The sequence below is a fragment of the Bubalus kerabau genome, chromosome 9 (assembly GCF_029407905.1).
Source record: "Bubalus kerabau isolate K-KA32 ecotype Philippines breed swamp buffalo chromosome 9, PCC_UOA_SB_1v2, whole genome shotgun sequence".
NCBI classification, from domain to species: Eukaryota; Metazoa; Chordata; class Mammalia; order Artiodactyla; family Bovidae; genus Bubalus; species Bubalus kerabau.
Window position 1 is genome coordinate 96,323,449 of NC_073632.1, and position 17,903 is coordinate 96,341,351.

At 40.7% G+C, this 17,903-nt stretch overlaps 1 protein-coding gene across 4 annotated transcripts in view; it reads left to right on the forward strand.

The window, feature by feature from the left end:
- The window catches only part of MTHFD1L (methylenetetrahydrofolate dehydrogenase (NADP+ dependent) 1 like), a 181,159-nt gene that overhangs the window by 86,781 nt on the left and 76,475 nt on the right, over positions 1-17,903 (forward strand). For 2 of the 4 annotated variants that reach the window (XM_055535959.1, XM_055535962.1), the window contains one exon: positions 10,090-10,610. The exons of 1 other annotated variant lie outside the window; for it this stretch is intronic. In XM_055535959.1, coding sequence (XP_055391934.1) covers positions 10,090-10,151 — 62 coding nt within the window. In that variant the 3' untranslated portion in view covers positions 10,152-10,610. Of the gene's footprint in view, positions 1-6,736; positions 8,347-10,089; positions 10,611-17,903 lie in introns of those variants that run through there. One more of the 4 variants, XM_055535961.1, reaches the window with a different exon arrangement.

The following is a 17,903-nucleotide window of genomic DNA, read 5'->3' on the forward strand; positions in this document are numbered from 1 at the left end:
TAACCTTCTCTCATTTTGCACTCTTGTTTACATTCCTTAAAAATGGGGTACACATTGATAGCTTGGAGTTTTTATGTAAAGCAAACTGGGAGGAGGGCTCTAAGTTCATACAATCATGGTCAGGTTTTCCCAACACAAGAGTGAAGGGACAGTGGACAAATCTTTGTGGGGCTGTCCTGCTCAGCGCAGCATCTCCTGTATCCTGGCCCCACCCACAAGTTAAGGGCTAGCTGTGTGCTGGGCATCTTGCTGGGGGCGTTCTGTATTACATGTATATGTTTAATGTCTTATACAAGCCCTCAACGAAAGTTGTCTTAATACTCTTGTTTTACAGCTAAGGAAACTGGGCATCCCAGTGAGTGAGTAGGTACCCAAAGACAAACTGCTAATGCAAGAGAGGTGAGGGGAGGGATGCAGCAGAGTCCAATCCCCAGTCTAGAACTGTAGCTTTTATCACTGTGCTTTACTGCTTCCTAAGTACTCTTACCTGGAAAATCCCATGGACGGCAGAGCCTGGTAGGCTGCAGTCCATGGGGTTGCTAAGAGTAGGACATGACTGAGTGACTTCACTTTCACTTTCACAGGTCTGTTTTCATTCCATATCGTCATCACATAGCCCTGTGCTTATTAGCACATAACTAGCACTGAATAAATGGTTTTTTAAATGAATGATGAATAATCAGATCAGATCAGATCAGCCGCTCAGTCGTGTCCGACTCTTTGCAACCCCGTGAATCGCAGCACGCCAGGCCTCCCTGTCCATCACCAACTCCTGGAGTTCACTCAGACTCACGTCCATCGAGTCAGTGATGCCATCCAGCCATCTCATCCTCTGTTGTCCCCTTCTCCTCCTGCCCCCAATCCCTCCCAGCATCAGAGTCTTTTCCAATGAGTCAACTCTTCGCATGAGGTGGCCAAAGTACCGGAGTTTCAGCTTTAGCATCATTCCTTCCAAAGAAATCCCAGGGCTGATCTCCTTCAGAATGGACTGGTTGCATCTCCTTGCAGTCCAAGGGACTCTCAAGAGTCTTCTCCAACACCACAGTTCAAAAGCATCAATTCTTCGGCGTTCAGCCTTCTTCACAGTCCAACTCTCACATCCATACATGACCACAGGAAAAACCATAGCCTTGACTAGACGGACCTTTGTTGGCAAAGTCATGTCTCTGCCTTTGACTATGCTATCTAGGTTGGTCATAACGTTCCTTCCAAGGAGTAAGTGTCTTTTAATTTCATGGCTGCAGTCACCATCTGCAGTGATTTTGGAGCCCAGAAAAATAAAGTCTGACACTGTTTCCACTGTTTCCCCATCTATTTCCCATGAAGTGATGGGACCAGATGCCATGATCTTCATTTTCTGAATGTTGAGCTTTAAGCCCACTTTTTCACTCTCCACTTTCACTTTCATCAAGAGGCTTTTTAGTTCCTTTTCACTTTCTGCCATAAGGGTGGTGTCATCTGCATATCTGAGGTTATTGATATTTCTCCCGGCAGTCTTGATTCCAGCTTGTGTTTCTTCCAGTCCAGCGTTGCTCATGATGTACTCTGCATATAAGTTAAATAAGCAGGGTGACAATATACAGCCTTGACGTACTCCTTTTCCTATTTGGAACCAGTCTGTTGTTCCATGTCCAGTTCTAACTGTTGCTTCCTGACCTGCATACAGATTTCTCAAGAGGCAGATCAGGTGGTCTGGTATTCCCATCTCTTTCAGAATTTTCCACAGTTTATTGTAATCCACACAAAGGCTTTGGCATAGTCAATAAAGCAGAAATAGATGTTTTTCTGGAACTCTCTTGCTTTCTCCATGATCCAGCAGATGTTGGCAATTTGATCTCTGGTTCCTCTGCCTTTTCTAAAACCAGCTTGAACATCTGGAAGTTCACGGTTCACATATTGCTGAAGCCTGGCTTGGAGAATTTTGAGCATTAACTTATTAGCGTGTGAGATGAGTGCAATTGTGTGGTAGTCTGAGCATTCTTTGGCATTGCCTTTCTTGGGATTGGAATGAAAACTGACCTTTTCCAGTCCTGTGGCCACTGCTCAGTTTTCCGAATTTGCTGGCATATTGAGTGCAGCACTTTCACAGCATCATCTTTCAGGATTTGGAATAGCTCAACTGGAATTCTATCACCTCCACTAGCTTTGTTCATAGTGATACTTTCTAAGGCCCACTTGACTTCACATTCCAGGATGTCTGGCTCTAGGTCAGTGATCACACCACTGGGATTATCTTGGTCGTGAAGCTCTTTTTTGTACAGTTCTTGCCATCTCTTCTTAATATCTTCTGCTTCTGTTAGGTCCATACCATTTGTGTCCTTTATCGAGCCCATCTTTGCATGAAATGTTCCTTTGGTATCTCTGATTTTCTTGAAGAGATCTCTAGTCTTTCCCATTCTGTTGTTTTCCTCTATTTCTTTGCATTGATCGCTGAGGAAGGCTTTCTTGTCTCTTCTTGCTATTCTTTGGAACTCTGCAGTCAGATGTTTATATCTTTCCTTTTCTCCTTTGCTTTTCACTTCTCTTCTTTTCACAGCTATTTGTAAGGCCTCCCCAGACAGTCATTTTGCTTTTTTGCATTTCTTTTCCATGGGGATGGTCTTGATCCCTGTCTCCTGTACAATGTCACGAACCTCATTCCATAGTTCATCAAGCACTCTATCTATCAGATCTAGGCCCTTAAATCTATTTCTCACTTCCACTGTATAATCATAAGGGATTTGATTTAGGTCATACCTGAATGGTCTAGTGGTTTTCCATACTTTCTTCAATTTAAGTCTGAATTTGGCAATAAGGAGTTCATGGTCTTAGAAATCAGTTTACTAAATAGCTTATCTACTGGCAAACATGTCTGAATTTCCTCTAGGCTTTTTATCGTAACACTGATATTTCTTTGTGCGGTGGTGTTTTGAGGTAGTAATTGATTAATTAAAAGAGTAATTAAGTAAAAAGGGTAAACAGTTTGGAAAGGAGTTTGAACTTTAGGAATGTCTGACCCTGACCTTGACTGTTTCTTTATGTGCTGCAAAATGCAAATTTATTTTCGATGCGTTATCTAGCCCATCCCTACTTCCAATTTATGTGTATGCTAAATAATGCGCTCCTAATGTAGTTCTGCTTACCATCATAAAATATAGAGTTAAAATAAGACCCTGTCAAAACACTGTCTTGCAGGGATTAGTGCTATGAATGTTAACATAAAATGATTTTTAAATGCATAGACTTTATGAGGATTAAAAGTAAAAATATCCACTGTGCAATAACATTTAAATTTATATGGCTGCTATCTTGCCCCATCTTGACTGTGAACTTTCCGCCAGAGGATGCTGAAAAGAGTCCAGTTACCCTTATCTCATGTATAAATTTAGAAAATTGCAATTATATGAGGTTTTTCGTAAGCTTTCATTCATACCAGCGTTTGATATAATTACAACATTGTGCTGTTCTCATGCAGAGAAAACCGAATAGAATTTTGAGTAAGAAATAGAAGAAAACTGGCCATCACTAAATGAATAGTGTATTCTTATGTCCAAGTTTTTATGTCTTTTGCGGGGAGGGTAGAGAAAATTGGATTATTAGGACTTTCTAAAAGTTTCAACCTCCTGTTAGCTTCAACCATAATTGTTCTTTTAGCCATTAATGGTTTTTAAAATTTTATTTATTTGCTTGTCTGTGCTGGCTCTTAGTTGCAGCACATGGGATCTTAATTGTGACATGCAAAATCTTTTCATTGTGGCATGCAAACTCTTAGTTACAGCATGTGGGATTTAGTTCCCTGTGCAAGGAACGAACCTGGACCCCCTAGATTGGGAGTGCAGAGGCTTAGCCACTGAACCACCAGGAAAGTCCCAGCCATTAATGCTTTAATGCAAGTAATATCAATTTTAAAAACTCCCTGAAGTTTAAAAGAACCATGTCCAATTCAAAGTGCTTGGGTATCCAATTCAAAATAAAGCAGAGTGAAGAAGTAAATCTTTACTTAAACACAGAGGTATCTCAATGGAATGATAAAGACCTCATGCGATAGAAGAATTTGAATATATTTGAAAGACAGAAACTAACAATCAGCCTCATATTAAATAGTAAAGTCCTAAAGGTGCACACATGTATTAAGTCCATGACAAAAATACTTATATGATCACCGTCATTATTCATCATTATCCTGCAGATACTAGCCAATGTAATAAACAAGAACAATATGAAAGTATTGATATTAGAAAGAAAGTGGTAAATTTCCCTCTGTTTATATACAGTATGATTGTATAGTAGAAAGTTCAAGAAATTTATTTTAAGTAATAAGAGTTTTGATTTGTTATTGGATGCAATGTAAATTTGTAATAGTTCCCTTTCTATCAGCAATAAGGAGATACTGTAAAAGGGGAAATATTCTATTTATATGTGTGTCACCAAACTATAAAATCCCTGGGAATAAGTTTAGCAAGAAATGAGAATGTAGACAGAAAAGCATAAATTTTACTGAAAGTCACAAAATAAGACTCTTGAGTCTGAATCATTGGTGAGACATAAACCATGTTCTTGAATGAGAATAATCAGTATTAATCATCATTTCTCTGTCAAACTAGCATGTAAATGACTATAAAATTGCTACATATTGCCAGAGTATATAGTTATGTTGGGGAAAGAAAAAATTTCCCCCTGCCCTTGTAGGTATTTCTGGCTGGCCTAACAGTTACAGTGACATCAGACAGATTAACACGGGAAAAAACAAATTTAATTATGTACATACAGAGGATCAGAATATGAGATTCCAAAGACAGTCAGGTAAAATGAAGTATATGTGCCATCCTGGACTAAGGATTAGGGACAAATACAGAATCTAAGAAAACATGAGTTTGAAGATCTCTTTATATATCTGGGGGTTCCCCTGGAGGCTCAGATGGTAAGGAATCTACCTGCAACGCAGGAGACCTGGATTTGATCCCTGGGTCAGGATGATCCCCTGGAGAAGGAAAGGACAACCCTCTCCAGTATTCTTGCCAGAAAAATCCCATGGACAGAAGAGCTTGGTGGGCTATGGGCTATAGTCCATAAGGTAGTAAAGAGCCAGACACATTGAAGCAACTTGGTATACAGAGGAAGATGAGCGTCATGGTTAAATAGCAATGTTTGTCTGGATTCTAAAAGAGTAAATCATGAGGAAAGACAAAAAAGTTTTAAAGAACAATGATGGATGATTTACCTAACTCTAGATATCAAAACAAGATAATATTGCCATAACAATAAAGAGGAATAAAACTGATATCAAAGGAGACCCCAGAGTGTCCTTAATTAGACTTATTCCACTATATTTAGAACTTTCAAATTAAAGTCTTGTATCAATTTATTCAGCATAAAGACATACCAAATTTAATGTGAAAATTAAAACCTAAACCTTTAAGAAAAAAGGCAAAAAGTGTGGTATTATTGGTGTAATGTCAATGTTATTTTAAAAAATAGATGTACATGGAACCTAGAAAGAAGTTCACATTAAAATAAATCAAGTTTCCAAACAGTATTCATACTTCATGCATTTTAAAAATTATGAAATGTTTACATTCAATGAAAAAGTAGAAATGAAGTATGTCAAGTGATTACTGTCATTGACATGTGGGAAATGGGGTCATGATGATGTTCATGTTATTCTTTACACATTTTGGTGGTGGTTTAGTCACTAAGGCATGTCTGACTCTTGCGACCCCACGGACTATAGCCTGCCAGGCTCCTCTATGGGATTCTCCAGGCAAGAATACTGGAGTGGGCTGCCATTTCCTTCTCCAGGGGATCTTCGTGACCCAGGAATCAAACCTGGGTCTCCTGCATTGCAGGCAGAATACATAGTTTAGTGTTTTTGAAAGCTTTGCAATTAGTGTGTGTTACTTTTGTAATTTTATTTTTAATAAAGGAAAAACTGATTTAAAATCTGAAGTTATTTCACATACAGAGTTATGGAGAAATGGTATCTAAGCAGAGTGCTTAGGACACTTAATGAACAAATGAATATGATAGGAAAGCATTAGTGGGTTCTGGGATAGTTTAGCTGAAGTATAAGACATGGGAGAAGTGAATGACAGTCAGAAGAGGTCATTTGGAGGGAATAAATGCTAGTCTGAAATGTTACGCTTTCAATACTGGTGGAAATAAATGCACAATTCTTAAATAGTGGTTCCCTGTCCTTAAGACTCCCTGAGAAGATGGCATTGGGGGATGTTTTGAAGAAGAGTTGAGATATAATCCAGTAAAACAAGACAGTGGGGAGAAAGGAGGGTATGTATTCAAGGAATCACCATAGTTCAGGTAGCTCCAAGATAAGGCAGACAAAACAGGTTGGAAGTATATTTTCAATATCCTTAAATATGGAGAAGAGCATATAGTTTCTGATCCATGAGAAGTTCAGGAATGATTTTGTGGAATTATTGTTACAAGAATGCCACTTGAAGATGGGGTTCCTTTTCCACCACCCCTTCCCATCAGATAAGTCAGTATACCTTCCTGAAGAAAATAAGTGAGGACGAGAGGTTGAAGCCTTATTTAATGGGGCTCCCTCCCCAGGAAAGGACTCGTCAGCAGCTGTAGATATGGGTACCATGCAACCAGCAGCATTAATCCTGGGTATTTCCAGAGAAGGTAAGATCTCAGAAATAACAATGGGTGAGTGAAAAAGTTGGTAGTATTTTCAATACAGTCTACATATTTTAAAAAATGTACAAACAGCACTATATTTTGTTTATGCCTTTAGACATGTGTAAGAGAATGAAAACATGACCCAGATAAGCACCAAGTTAATAAGAACTGCTGACTATGAGAAGACGGGAACGAGCCGAACTGGGTACCTGTGCATGAAGATAGCCTTCAACTCTATCTGTGCTGTGTTATTTCTTTGTAAAAGGAAAATAAGCCGTTGTGGCAAAATGTTAGTTTGTTATTTATGCATTGGGAGTGAAGAGTGTGGATGAGGAAATACAGGTTAGAATTGGGTACCATGTAGATATGGGTACCATGAGCTTCAGCATCAGCCCTTCCAATGAATATTCAGGATTGATTTCCTTAAAGACTGACTGGTTTGTTCTCCTTGCAATCCAAGGGACTCTCAAGGGGCTTCTCTAATGCCACAGTTCAAAAGTATCAATTCTTCGACGCTCAACCTTCTTTATAGTGGGTCGGGGGTTTTACCTTACTTTCCAGCAGGATTGATGGTTATTTAGAGACATCTGTGCTCTTTGTTTCTCTTGGTAACGGGAATGGCAGAGATGTGGGCAATAGCTGACCTGAGTGATCAGGCAGCCTGAACCCTGGCAAAACTTCCTCTCTACGAACTGAACAGAGAGAAATGACCCATTGTAGGCTGCTGTCCCCACTCCAGTACTCTTGCCTGGAAAATCCCATGGACAGAGGAGCCTGGTAGGCTGCAGTCTATGGGGTCGCTAAGAGTCAGACACGACTGAGTGACTTCACTTTCACTTTTCACTTTCACGCATTGGAGAAGGAAATGGCAACCCACTCCAGTGTTCTTGCCTGGAGAATCCCAGGGACGGGGGAGCCTGGTGGGCTGCCGTCTCTGGGGTCGCACAGAGTCGGACACGACTGAAGCAACTTAGTAGCAGCAGCAGCAGCAGGCTGCTGTCCAGAGGCGTGAGGATGTCTTATTTATCCGCTAAAAACTCCTTCCCCGCTGTAATGTTCAGTTATGTCCTAATAAAGGAGGTAGGATTTTTTAATTTTCGTATATTCAAGTGTATATGCATGCAGACATTCTCAAGGTTAGACACCAGTGATAGAAGTACATTCTTTTGATTGCCCTCCATCCTACCTGGCCTGAATCTTGTTTAGTTCTTTTTTGTTTGTTTTATAAAATTGCATAAATGTTTTGGTCGCCTAGATTGTTTTTATTTTTTAGGATCAAGCTGTAATTTAGTGATAAATTCTAAAAGTGTTTAAAGCAACTATAAAAACAGTGGTGCTTTTTTTTTTCCTTCTAAAAAACATTTCTTTGTTTAGTACGTACACAGAGGAGATAGAATTTAGAGTCAGACCTACATATATATCCTTTTATACTGCAAACTGACATACTGGTTTCTGCTGTCTTGATTTAAATCTGTGGCTGGAACTTTCAGTTAGACCCTCTCTCACTTACCTTAAGTGGTATAGCTTTGGGGTAGCTATCAAAGAGTTATGGCTACTCTTAGCCTCCCAAATTGTAGCTTTTTCATCAAGAAACTCTGAGCAAATCTCACATCTTTTCTAAATTGGAAATGTAACCTTGACTTTAGTTCCAGAGTTACTGTTGTGCAAAGAAAGAAAACACTGCATAATGTTCAAATTATGTGCAAACTGAAATGATAGAAATGAAAAATGCTATCATATTTCTAAGTGGTCTTTATTTTCACAAAGGAATCAGCTAGGATTAGGTTCACCCACGTATTTTTTTGTTGTTGTTTGTATGCATACGTCAGTTGCTCAGTTGTGTCCCACTCTTTGCAATCCCAGGGACTGGAACCTGCCAGGATCCTCTGTCCATGAGATTTGTCAGGCGGGAATACTGGAGTGGTTTGTCATTTCCTTCTCCAAGGGATCTTCCCTACCCAGGAACCGAACCTGCATTTCCTGTGTCTCCTGCATTGTCAGGAGCCATCAGGGAAGCCCCTTGGTTCACCCACACATAGCAGCAATAGTGAAGAAAAGTGACCCAAAACAAATATGTCTATTTCTCTGCCATTTAAGAGAAATCCAGGGCAGGCAGTTTGGACTGGTATGTCATCTACTCAATCATCAGGGAGTGCCTAGTAGCCCAGTATGGTTGCACAGGCCCCAGCCATCACATCTATATCCCAGCCAACCAGAAGAATGAAAGGCATATCACCATATCGCTGGTAAGGATCCTCCTAGAAGTCATATAGCACTTCTGTTTATATCTCACTCAACAACCTTGGTCTCATAGCCATACCTAGCTGTAAGAGGAGCTAAGACATTTTCTGGTTCTGTGTGGGCTCCTTTAAATGGAAAGGTGAGGTCAGCATGACATAGTTCAAGAGGTTTTCCTAGACTTGGAATCGAGTTAATGCCGAGTCATCCATGTAACCATCTGTGTCTCTCTCTCTCTCTCCAATATCTGCCCGGTGGCCAGCCGTGGTTTAGAGAAATGAGACCTTTCACTTCTCTACACAAACATACTTAGAATTATCTCCTGAATCAGCCAAACCAACTGGCCCACTTTCATTCTTAAGTATATCAAAGATCAGTACTTTCCTGTGTAATACAAATAATCATATTTTTATTATTGGTACTTTACCCAAGTTGGACCCACTTCTAGATATGAGGCCATACTTGGAACATACCAAGAATGACAGAAAGAGAGAGATGGCCAAATGAGTTTTTTATTTATACAAAGTAAAAATGACACGAGACTTTACTTTCAGCTCCTTCTGCTGTGCGGACAGGGTAGAGGTGAGAGGTGAGAGCAGGAGTATTACTCCTAATACTTTGTTACCTTTCCTTTATAAACTGGGTTTACTTGGACCTCTCAAGGGCATGTTCTGTGTCAACAGTACAGAGAGATCCAAGAATGTAAATTACAGTGAAAATGGTTAAAATACCAGATACGTTTCTCCTTCACATCAAATATTCCAATAATGTATCAATAATATGTTTCTAATCATATATAATTCACACTGTCACTTTCACTTTGTACACAAAAGATTATTTTTAAAATAAGCCAAAGAAAAAATATGCTTAGCTCTCCTTTTCGGGGCAGTTAGCTTCAGTTTGAGCTTTTTAGACACAAAAAGGAATACTGGCTTTTTCATTGTGCGCTCATTTGCTCAGTTATATCGAGTCCTTTCAAGATCTCATACCACTGGACAGGCGGGGGAGCTTAACTAGCGCTAGTGACCAGGGCAGACATACTAAGGAAACGTTGAGAGAAGGACCATGGAGAGAGACTGTTCCTGCCTCTACACATCCAAAAAGACCTTTCCTCCCCTACACGGCCCTGGATCAGTGAATTGCATATGTGCCTCCAAATATAATGATAAGGCTGATTACACTGAGGTCCAGGTTGTCCTTCTTTTGAGCTGCCTGTTCTGTTTGTTGCAGTGCTGATTAGAGTTGGACCAGGCCTGGAAAATCATCACAGTGATCTTGGGAGAAAGCAGTAGGCCTCGACAGGACTGTAGAACCAGCCAATCTGTCTCTCTGCCTAGATAAGAAATGTACGAAGTAGAGTCTGCACCAGGGGCTGTTGGATGTTGTTTGACTGAAAGCCAGAGCACAAAGTATATTTTATATACAAAATGCATGTGAACACATGCACACACGTGTGCAAAAAGGGAATCAATGTCTTATGAATTAAGACTACTTCCTCTTATCCTATGTAGCGTATCCTAACATTTGTAGTATTTCCTATCCTATTTCTTCGTTTTTAGAAAAACTTCTGTTTGCAAGCCAGTAATTTGATTATGTAAAACACTAATGGATTTCTACCCTCAGTTCACAAATTCCTGCCCAACCTGCTTTTATTTAGTTAAATACATTGTAGAATCTTCCAACTTTCAAGTTTGAAATGTTTTCCTTCTGTCTTCATTTCTTTTTCTATAATAAAAATTTTTATACTAGGATTGTTGGTAGATTTAATTTGTTTTCAAGCTCAGGAATCTTGGTTTCTCTTGCTGGGTTTCTTGCACTTGCAAAAGAAGCTAATAGAGGTTTGGGGGTGTTCTTATGTCCTTGGAACCCTCAAGACAAAATATATTTACCTTTTGACATTTATAGTTTTTTTCCTCCTTGGGTTGATTTTCATAAACTGCTTGATGCAAAATGTTCTATTTCATCTTTTCACTATTTTAGATTAAAGCATGGTGTTGGCACAGACTTTTAGAATTTGTTTCAAGTTAGTTTCCTAGTGTCCAGTTCTCAGGAGCTGCAAGAGAACAGCTCTGCCCCAAGCAGTCATCCAGAAGTCCAGAACTTTGGGATACCACAGTTTGCTAAAAACAGAAGGGTTAAAACCCTGGTCAAAACAGTGACCTTGTACAAACGCTCCTGATCCCTACAAGAAGATGGCATCTATTTCAATAATGAATTTATAAATTTAATTCAGTTGGATTTTTATAAGGGAGGTAAAAATATAGCATGTATAATTTAATTTTCATCTAAACTTTTTTTTTTTTTTTAATCAAATTACACTTTGTTCAGAATCATTTTACAAAACAGGATGATTAATGATAATGATGAGTTCAAATAGTTGAACCAGTGTCTGTGCTTAATTAATTCTCTGGAGAAAGGAAATTCTGGGTCCAGATAACAGAGTACATCCAAGTGGCATTACTGGTATTTTCAGAGTTTTTATTTTTGAAGCAGATTATTCATGGGGACCTATGTCCTTTCTAGGACTTTCCTGGTGGCTCAGACGGTAAAGCGTCTGCCTACAATGTGGGAGACCTGGGTTCAATCCCTGGGTCAGGAAGATCCCCTGGAGAAGGAAATGGCAACCCACTCCAGTACTCTTGCCTGGAAAATCCCATGGACGGAGGAGCCTGGTACGCTACAGTCCATGGGGTCGCAAAGAGTCGGACACTACTGAGCAACTTCACTTTATGTGCTTTCTGTACTTCCCATGTCTTCTCTTTCCCTTTTTCCTGATAAGTCCCCTGTAGCCTTCTCACGCGTTCCATACAACTACCAGACTTCCCCTCATGTGTAAGTGCTGCCATTGCCAAAAGGTAGGAAGGAAAAAAAGCACAAGTTAAAATATTGGACATCCTAGGTGGCTCAATGGGTAAAAGAATCTGCCTGCAATGCAGGAGATGCGAGTTTGATCCCTGGGTAGGGAAGATCCATCCCCTGGAAGAGGACATGGCAACTCCAGTATTCTTGTCTGGAGAAGCCCATGGTCAGAGGAGCCCGGCGGGCTGCAGTCTTGGGGGCTGCAAAGAGTCGGACACGACTGAAGCGACTGAGCACACAGCACAACATTAATCTTGGATTCTCCCTGCCCCAACCTTTTTAACTTTTTTTTTTCCCCCTGTAAGTCTCCTAATATGTGCCTGGTTGAATCTGTACAGCTGATGGAAATTTGACTCTAAGACATTTTAAAAACCCAAGAGCAAAGACAAATCCAAGAAGGCAGAAGTGATTTAATTTTTTGTAAAATTTCAAAGACTTAAGATGAGTTGGATCCTTTATATTTAAAAAGTTCTAAGCAAGTTCCTCCTTTTTTTTCCCCAGCTGTAGTCATAATACAGAGCTTTCTCTATCAATTACTGATTCATCCGGGTTCACTTAGTGTACTTCTAATCATTGAAAAAGTAATTAAAATCCCCAAGGGCCAGCCTACCTTGAGCTCCAATTCAGAATTTATGTGCTTCTGTGACTCTGACCTCCACTTTCCCTATTCAGCTGCAGCTGAATAGACCTGCTTGCACATGGCAGAAAAGGGCAATTTGAAGAGTCCAGTTTCCATTTCCTTTAGCTTTGTTCAGGGATTAGAGCCCACAGTGCTTCAGAATGAAGCCTAGTCCGGCATATACCTTACTTCTTCCTGTGCAAAGGTTTTGTTTATTTTCTGATTTGTCGTGAGAAAGTTAAGTGCCGACTGAATGAAAGCTACAGTTTGATTTCTCCCTCTGTTTTAGAAGAAATTCTTTTTAGGGTTAAATTAGCAAAATCTGTGCTGTGCCGATGTATTTCTTATCTCAACCTGTTTTGAGCTAAACTCATTGCAAAGGCTAGGTTTTCTGTGGGACCTCTAACAGTCCATAAATTCAAGTTCATGTCCCAGAGTAATGGGGACTCACTGTGTTGTATATTTGATATATATGTCGGTTGCATGTATCATAGAGAGAAAAATTATTACCGTTATAAAGTGGCTGCGAAATCTGAAAATTCTAATCTTCTGAGCACACGCAGAATAAAGAGCCCTTAGTGACACAGCAAGGTGGAAATTCAATTTTGCTATGATGGTGATAACATTCAAGCGTATCAAGAAGCCAGAAACTCAGGGACAACTTTTGGTGCCTCAATTTTAACTCTTTATCTGAGTGCAAGAAGGGTTTTCCTCAGAGTAAAAGCAGAAAGGAGAATTTCACATCTAAAATATTTGCTGCTTTTTTTCTCCCACCATGGTGTACAGTTTGGAAAAGAAAATCCAAGCTAGAGAATTGTGGTTACTCATTTCCCCAGCCAGTGCTGGAGGGTAGACGCCTGGCTGAATGAGGCTGGGATGACAAGTCTTGGGACCTGACTCATCCAGTGAGAGGTGGTGACTCCCTGGCCCCCAGATTACCATTAGGCTCTCCAGAGGCCAGCCTGCAGAGTGAGTATTCTCTGCCTGTGGCCCGTTTCAACTGGTGTTAGGTACCAAGCCCAGATGGAGCTGGTCCTGGCAGCTTGCTCTCTGGGGCGTCTTTGTGTTTCACCAGTAACACTGCCTGCTGCTCGCTGCCCAGGACTCAGCACTGTAGGCTGAGAACTAAGAGAGGGCGTGATTCCCTAGCCCTAAATGAACTGCTCTAAGAGGGAAAATAACTTTCTGAATAAAGAGAGAGAAGAGGATGGAAGGAAAGAGGGGAGAGGAGGAAGGGAGGAGGAAATACCATAATGGAGGAGACTGCAGGTGACTTGCTTTCTTTTATCATAGCAGGACCACATTGCAATTAGAAAACAAGTCTGGAGTCGGGAGAAGAATCTAGAGCTACATCTTAGATATCAGATGATTACTGAAGTACAAAGTGTTGAGATTTTCATCTTGTTGCACAACTTGCTAAGCAGCTGAGTTAAAGAAATACTGCAGAATCGGTTATACATGGACAAGGCAGGATGGGGTGGGGTGTAGCCTGCAGTCAGATGGACCATAGTTTTCCATCCAAGCTCTATCGCCTTACTGTGTGACTTTGGAAAAAAACTATTTAAATCTTTAACTTCGTAATCTATAAGCAGCGGATAAAGGCGATGAAAAGTGGAATGAGACGGAGGATGTCTAATGCATTGGCGGGCACACAGACATGTCAGTAAATGGTAACATCTGTGCCTCTCTTGAGCCCCAGTCTCTGAACAGCTTTTCCCCACCATATATATTTGTTCTTAGTAGTAAGACGGATCATGGCCATCACCTGTGTTGTTCTGTATTCCCTGCTTTCTTAAGAAGTTGGTGCATCCGTCATCAGTGAGACACTACTTTTCATCACCAGGAACTGCTGTGTTGTAGTAAACACATCATTGACAAAGAACATCAGACTTTGCTTAGCGGACTTTTTATTCATATTTCCAGGTCTTATGGTATGTAAGGTTATTGTTAGCATAATCTTGTACAAGCTTTTGTTTTATCACAGCGAACACATTTGTAACATTCTCAGAAAGAGTGTCTAGAAAGTACAAGGCTCCTTTGTTATGCTTGAACTAGAGCAGAATGTCCAGCTCTGGACATTTGGGGTGAATAATTCTGGGTGGTTGGTTTTTTGTTTTTTGTTTTTTTTCAAGGGGGTGAGTGTCTGTCCTCTGCATTCTATGGTGTTTAGCAGCATCCCTGGCTCCCACTTACTCAATGCCAGTTAGAGTAACCAAAAATGATTTCAGATACTGTGAAATGTTCCCAGTTGAGAACCACTGAACAACACTTAAGATTGTGATTTGACAGAAATGGGTTCAGTGAATGTACTAACCCATGAGATCATCCAGAATTAAACGTAGAGGAGAGCTGATTCAAATTTACCTACATGCTCGTAAATGATTAAACATTTTAAAAGTGCCGAAGGGAATTCAAACAGAAAAAAAAGAATGAAAAGTAAGGTCAGAAAGATGCTCCTTTGTCATTAGGTAATGAATGAATCTTTCTCATCTTTGTCATGTTGAATGTGTGCAGACAGCCCTGTTTCCTCACTAAGTGAAGACAAGGGCATGTTGATAGATGTTTAGATGCCTGGCAGGGTGATAGAAGTTCATTAATTATTGAATGAAAAGAAACAAAGGTTGTTTCTAAGATCTGGGGTGTGTACGTTTAGTCGAGCGTGTTTGTGCAGAATGGCAGAGAGCACATAATACAGAAAGGCCAACTCTGCCTCGCACATCAGTGGGACCTCAGATACCATCGTAGCTTCTGCGCTGTTGTCTCAAGAAAAGAGCTTCCCTGGCACATAGGAGCCCCAAGGAGGTCGGTGTGTGTGATCCCTAACGGTCCCTTATAGCCCTAGAATTTTTATGAGACTATAGCTTATACAGAGCTTCCCTGGTGGCTCAGCTGGTAAAGAATTTGCCTGCAATGCGGGAGACCTGGATTCGATCCCTGGATTGGGAAGATCCCCTGGAGAAGGAAAACTGCCCTCTCCAGTATTCTGGTCTGGAGAATTCCATGGACTGTATAGTCCATGGGGTCGCAAAGAATCGGACATGACTGAGAAAGTTTCACTTTTCATAGCTTATAGGGAGCCTGGTAGGCTGCAGTCCATGGGGTCGCTAAGAGTCAGATACGACTGAGCGACTTCCCTTTCACTTCTCACTTTCATGCATTGGAGAAGGAAATGGCAACCCACTCCAGTGTTCTTGCCTGGAGAATCCCAGGGACGGGGGAGCCTGGTGGGCTGCCATCTATGGGGTCGCACAGAGTCGGACACGACTGAAGTGACTTAGCAGCAGCAGCAGGGCCTACCTATGATGTCATGACTGTAGTGGGATTTTTTTGTTTGTTTGTTTGTTTTTTAAGGTAGCAGATCAGTGATTAATGTAAAATGTGAGTCCTAATTGTCCCTGCAACTTCTGTGTACACAGCAAGTAGGGATGTAATAAAATAATTTACATATAAGCATCATCTCTCTGCCTCACTGAATAATTTCGTCGATAGCAAGCGTGCCTGCCAACAGTGGCTTTTTTGTTGCTGTTTTTTCTATTCGGTTTGTACCATGTGACTCACAGTGTCCTAGCAGATAAGAACAGAGAGACCTGGTTGTCCAGTATTGGCTTTTGTGCAGAGCGCTGTTTCCTGTGAGGTTACCAATAGTGTTTGTCCAAATAGTGAGTCCTTGCCCAAAGCAGACCCGACAGTTCCTTTCTGAGAAGATTATGGGTTTCAAAGATCGAATCAAACCAGGCTACAAAATGGCTATCTACTAGCTTCTGTGCTCACACAATCAGAGTATCAATGTTTCCTATTTCCATTCATGCTGTAAGTTGAATAGCTGTAAACTCCTCCCACCTCTGCCCCCCCAAGGAAAAGGGATTGCCAAGACAAATAATTCTTGTGACATGGGCAATTTCTCGCAAACCTTTTTAAAACGTGCAGCTTTCAGAAGTCTACATTGTGTGCTTTTCAGGAATGCTAATTCATAGTAAATGTATTTGCTTCATGACTCAAGACCAAGTCTGAGCTACAGTCCACATTAAATAATTCCTTCACCTGTATCTGTTTTTAAAATCATAGAGGACTTTTACAGTAAGGGAATAAATGGCTTATTTCAGATCATTAACGTTTTCTTCAGATCACTAAGAAAACGTTACTTACTGGTTTTCGATGTCGACGAGTCCCAGGAATTGCAAAGTTCCTAGGAAAAGGAACTTGCCCCCACTCACAGCCAGACAAGTGCCCCCTTCCCAAGGGACGAAGACACAGATATACAGCACTGCACGGTGAAACATCCAAGTTAGTTCTTGTTGACGACACCTTATGAAGTGGTCCTTAATTTTAGAATTACCCACCAGCATACCTTCTATTTTCTTATAGCAGTCTGATATTTGAACACAAACGCACAGTATTTCAGACGTTTTCAGCAGATGAGAATCTGGCACTTCCTCCTTGTTTGGGTTTTCTTCACATTCTTTGCCTCCATATTTCCTTTGCATTTAGAAGCCACAGTCCTGAAACTTTACCATGGCATCCTGTTTCCTTCCCCAGCTGAAGTTCTATTTATTACAATTCCCCATACCTCCATATGTGTCTATCTACCCATTTCCATTGAATGATAGCATTTACTTTAGATCACCACTGGCTCCTTCTCTGATAGTTTCTTCTTTTCTTTGTTAATTAATTCTTCTTTTTTCTTTTTTTGCACTGGGTGTTATGTTGGTTACTAGTGATACAAAGATGATTAAGATATGGTCCCTTCCTCCACTCCAGAGATGACATATAAGTCTAATTAGGATGCTACATGGAGAAATAGGTGTGGATCTGTGGGGCAGCAAACCAGAAGGCTAGGAGGGGCAGAGAGCAGCTTCCTCTTCCTGAGAAGATCAGAGGCGCCTACTTGGAGAGCATGGCAGTCCACTCCAGTATTCTTGCCTGGAGAGTCCCATGGACAGAAGAGCCTGGCAAGCTACAGTCCATAGGGTCGCAAAGAGTCAGACACAACTGAAGCAACTTAGCACACACACATGTGCCTTGCAGTGTTAATCTCACCTACAGACATGGTCCCCATCCTCATGGAGTTTACAGTCTAAATAGGGGAGCTTCATGTGAAAACGTGCACCCAACTGAAAAGACCTTAGAGATCATTTGATCAAACCCTGTTAGTTGAATAACAGTCTACTTCTGACAATAAGATAACATTAACCAGTTTTTAAAATTCCTTAGCATTTAAAAATAAAACCGTAAAACTTTGGTTACTTGAATCCCTATACCAGGGTACCACTGAGATAGGGATTTTTTCTGTCAACAATCTCCTCTGGTTTTGACCTTAACTACAATCAGCCCTTTGCATCCGCAGATACGGAAGGCTGACTACATTCAGTGTACCGCTCCATTTTATATAAAGAGCTTTATAGAAACATCCTCAGATTATGGTGTTCGCAGGGGCTGCTGGAACTAATCCCCCGTGAATGCCAAGGGTCGGCTACAGTGATAAAATCACCAAAATTGTCCTAAATACTGTATTAAAAGGAATGTCTTTTACTTCTTCAGATTGCCCTGCTACGTCTCTTGTTCAAAG